This window comes from Belonocnema kinseyi, chromosome 1, assembly GCF_010883055.1.
Source record: "Belonocnema kinseyi isolate 2016_QV_RU_SX_M_011 chromosome 1, B_treatae_v1, whole genome shotgun sequence".
NCBI lineage: Eukaryota > Metazoa > Arthropoda > Insecta > Hymenoptera > Cynipidae > Belonocnema > Belonocnema kinseyi.
In genome coordinates this window covers 97,538,083-97,542,008 of record NC_046657.1, presented here as the reverse complement: position 1 = coordinate 97,542,008, position 3,926 = coordinate 97,538,083, and the positions used below count along the sequence as shown (strand labels likewise).

General features: G+C 30.1%; 1 protein-coding gene across 1 annotated transcript in view; it reads right to left on the bottom strand.

Moving 5' to 3' along the window:
• LOC117173594 overlaps positions 1-3,895 on the bottom strand; it is a 38,846-nt gene extending 34,951 nt beyond the window's left edge. The window contains exons 1-2 of the mRNA XM_033362236.1: positions 3,805-3,895; positions 3,536-3,620 (exon numbers count right to left, since the gene is read on the bottom strand). Coding sequence (XP_033218127.1) covers positions 3,536-3,562 — 27 coding nt within the window. The 5' untranslated portion in view covers positions 3,563-3,620; positions 3,805-3,895. The remainder of the gene's footprint in view (positions 1-3,535; positions 3,621-3,804) is intronic.
• Positions 3,896-3,926: the final 31 nt, after the last annotated feature.

The window sequence follows — 3,926 nt, the reverse complement described above, 5'->3', positions numbered from 1 at the left end:
CCCCAGCGATATATTGTAAAGTGGTAGGGATGGAAATTTAATTATTTATCTAATCAGTGACAATGGTGCATTTCCCCATGAGACATTGGAAAGTGGTAGCGGTGTGACTTGAATTATTTCTGTGAACAGGCAGGGGTGCCTTTCCCTCTTCCACGCAACATTGGATATTGGAAAGGGATACGAAAGATACTTTAAATATTTCTGTGGTCAAACAAAATAGTGTCTTGGCGTGGTCTAAACTTTTTTTCTAATCAATAATCACAGTATTAAATAAGAGGTGTATTTTTTAATGATCTCAAACTTTTGTTTTAATATATTTTTACATTTTTTATTATTCATTGCGCCTGTCAAGTCAAATTTGTGCCTTGTTTCACTGTCATATTCTTTATCAGCTTGTCAAAATACATGCATATAATGAGTTTCAAATTAATCTGATATATTCCTTTTTCAGGACTTTAACCAAAAGTTCTAGAAAACTTAAGACGACTTTTAATATAAGAATTTCGGTACACTTTTCTACTTAAAATCCAATCTGAAATTATGGATTTAGAGTGATACATATTTCTGATGTAAAAAGTGTACCCAAAATTCTTGAGAACAAAAAAGTGGTTTTCTTTTTAATTTATTTGTTATATTTTAAATATGGAAGTGGATCCGAAATGTATTAAAATTAAATGGATGAATTAAAAATTATTATTATTAAATGGCAAATTGCGGCAGAATAAAAAAGAATAATTTACTGGGCCACTTTCGGTATGATCAGAGAAATGTTGAATCTTAAAATGAGGGTTTCAGGGTGAGAAATGGATTGATGAAAGAGAATAGGAAAAATTTGCTTGCAGCTGCATACCTGGGTGGAAAGGAGGTTTGACTTGTGACTTGCTATACCTAACATCACATATTTGCCCTGAATTCTGAACAGTATTCTACTTTGACTCGGAATCTTGGACGAACCCAAGTATTTTCTGGCGCTTCGTAATTTTACGGATAACTTCAAAACCGTTGAGTGTGTCCGCATACCTGAGATCCCACGAATGCCTTTCCTGAACGAATCATTACCCTCGAGCTCATTTCCTGCTTTAATGCCAAGAGCAACTTTTTGCAAATATAGAAATGAGAAAATACTCATTTCCTCTCTCAAAACGATCTTAATCAATACATTTATTGAAAAAATAAGAGAAATAATACATCTATTATTTAAAGTAAATTATATAAATAAATAATAATTAAAAGAGCACAAAGCCTTTTTGAAATGCGCATAAGATGACTTTTGTGAAGCACAATTGGACTGAAATATTATTTTGCAGAAATAATAAATTAGTTCAACAATTTTGCAGATAAAGAACTGGCCTATTGTAGAAACAATGAAGTTGGCGCAAATTATTTTTTAAAGGAAAAACTGGCTTCCAATTTCATTAAGAAAAAAATGTTCCTATCATGTTTTAGAGAATTTCATACAAAAAGAAATGCTGGACAATAATTTATTTGATAGAGAAAAGCTAATAAGGAATTTTTATTTGTAAAAAATGTGCTTGTTAAAGACAAATAAAAATGCCGGCCTACTATTTCATTAGAGGAAAAAGCTGTTAAAAAAGCAGTATTTCGCAAGTTTCACTATTGTCCACAAATAAAAAAATTGTTCGAAAATATTTTTCTAACACCTCTTGATGGATGCCTTAGAAAGGGATGGGTTAAAAGGGTCACCCCATTTTTTTGGGTCGAGAATTCACCATGTATCTTTGTGAGCGCGATTTTTCTGGGGTTTTGTTGCTGAAATCGCCTTAAAATATACATAAACTGTTTTTGCTTATTTTTAATTTATTTTTCTGATCAACATATATGTCAGAAAAAAAATTCGTAAAAATGGACGTCTGGAAATTCAGTTTAGTGATTTTATTGAGGATAAAGTGATTCAGAATTTTTTAATGAATGAAAATTTGTCCATTTCTGTACTTCGTGCTCGACTTCGTATAAACTAAACTGGCAAAGAGTTGACATATTAAAGCAAAACAAATTTATCTTTTGTATTTTAGAGAAATCGAGCAATAAATCGCTTCATTGAAGATAAACTGCTCACTAATTTTTTTATTTACCATTGACTAAACAAGAATTTTCTTACGAAAGGAAAATTGTTCTTAGAGTTTTGTAATTTTATTTTGAGAAAAAGTGGCCACGAACTTCTTTACAAAAAAATGATTATATTAGCAATTTTAAAAACCTATTGTAATTTTTTGGATTGTTTCTTTTCCTATTTGGAAAATGTAATTATCTAAATACATTGGTTCAGAATCACCCAAAAATTATTAATCATTTTTCTAAGACACAATTTTCAAATTGAAAAAAAACTGCTCAAGATTTTTTTTGTTAAAGCAACATTATTTAAAAATTTTGTTTAGTAAAAAGAGTTGACTACTAAGGATAAATTTCTCGAAAATATATCTAAAAAGGCTCAAAATTCTTAAAAGACAACTGAAAAACACGAAAAATAAAATTCTCGACCCTATCAAATTTCCAACCCAAGTATAAATTTGCGAATGATAAAAATCCCGAATCTAAACAATTAAAAAATAGTTTAAATAATAAATAAATAATAAAGTAGAGAATATTTTGAATGCGGGTGTTCCCCTATGTTGGCGATTTTACAGTCTCGGATATTTCATAATGCCGGCAATTTTATTCAGGAATTTTCATGGACGGGAATATTCAAATTCGGTAATATTATACACAGCCAGAAATTTTATTATTCGAAAATCTATATATTTTAATTTAAGAATGACCTAGTATTTTTATATAATTAATTAATTAACTAAAAATTGGTTCAAGAAAAAAGAATGTACAAGTTGCATTTTAGAAAAAGTGACATTTAATTTTAAATCAAAATAAAAACCTGAATCGAAATATATATGGAGTAGTACAATTGGCCCAGAATTTTTTCAAGATCGAAAGACTAGAGGAGAATTTTACTTCTTTATTAAATTATTTATGTAATTATATTTTTTACATAATATATTATAACACATTATGATATTATAGTAATGTTTACTTGTCCGTTTTTGTCTGAGATAAAAAAAGTAGCTCAAATTTTCTCAAGCAACATAAAAAGACAAAAAATGACCTTACCGTATAAAAACTGGCCCAAAAATTTTTGCACAAGTGAAAAATGTATCCATAGCTTGAAAAAACAAAACATTTAAAGAGAAGAGAATGTGACCCATAATAATACTCCTTTGACAAAAATTGATATCACATTTCTCTAGATAAGATCAAGTTTTTGATAATATTTCTAAGATGAAAAATTAGCCAAAATATTTTCGGTTCTACAGAACCTTCATGAATAATATAATTCATATAATTTTAAAAGTTTTTAATACGGCATCAGCAGAAACTGCAATTTCAATATAGATAAAAATATCGAATTTTCTCCTTCCCCTATCCGGAAGTGGAAAGATAAACCCTTTCGGCGACCTTACGACTTGAAATTAAAAAACAAAACAATATAAAAACGAATAAGTAAAAAATTAAAAACTTTACTTACCATGGAAGATACTTGTCTGATCTTCATGGTCCTAGGATCTTTGAAGGTAAACCTTATCACTGGAAAGTGATAATCCTTAGGTCCACTGTTGAACAAAATTCAGTGCAGAAAATCTCATTAAAAAGGGGGTAAAATGAGAAAATAAGGGAAAAGAGGAAAATTTTTTCAAAGATGGTAAAATCAAGGTGGTGAACTAGGTCACACGAGTTTTCTTATTCGCGACTCATGTCACTATACCGGTTATAAAAAATGGTCGTGGGTTCGAGTACCTCCAGAGTACCTCGCAGGTGGATGTCCAGAGGTTGACTGTGGAATCGCAAGTAAGAACTGAGAGTTCTGTGCTCGGGCGGAGAACCAAAGAACCAGAGAACCAAAGCAAAGGGAATGGGAA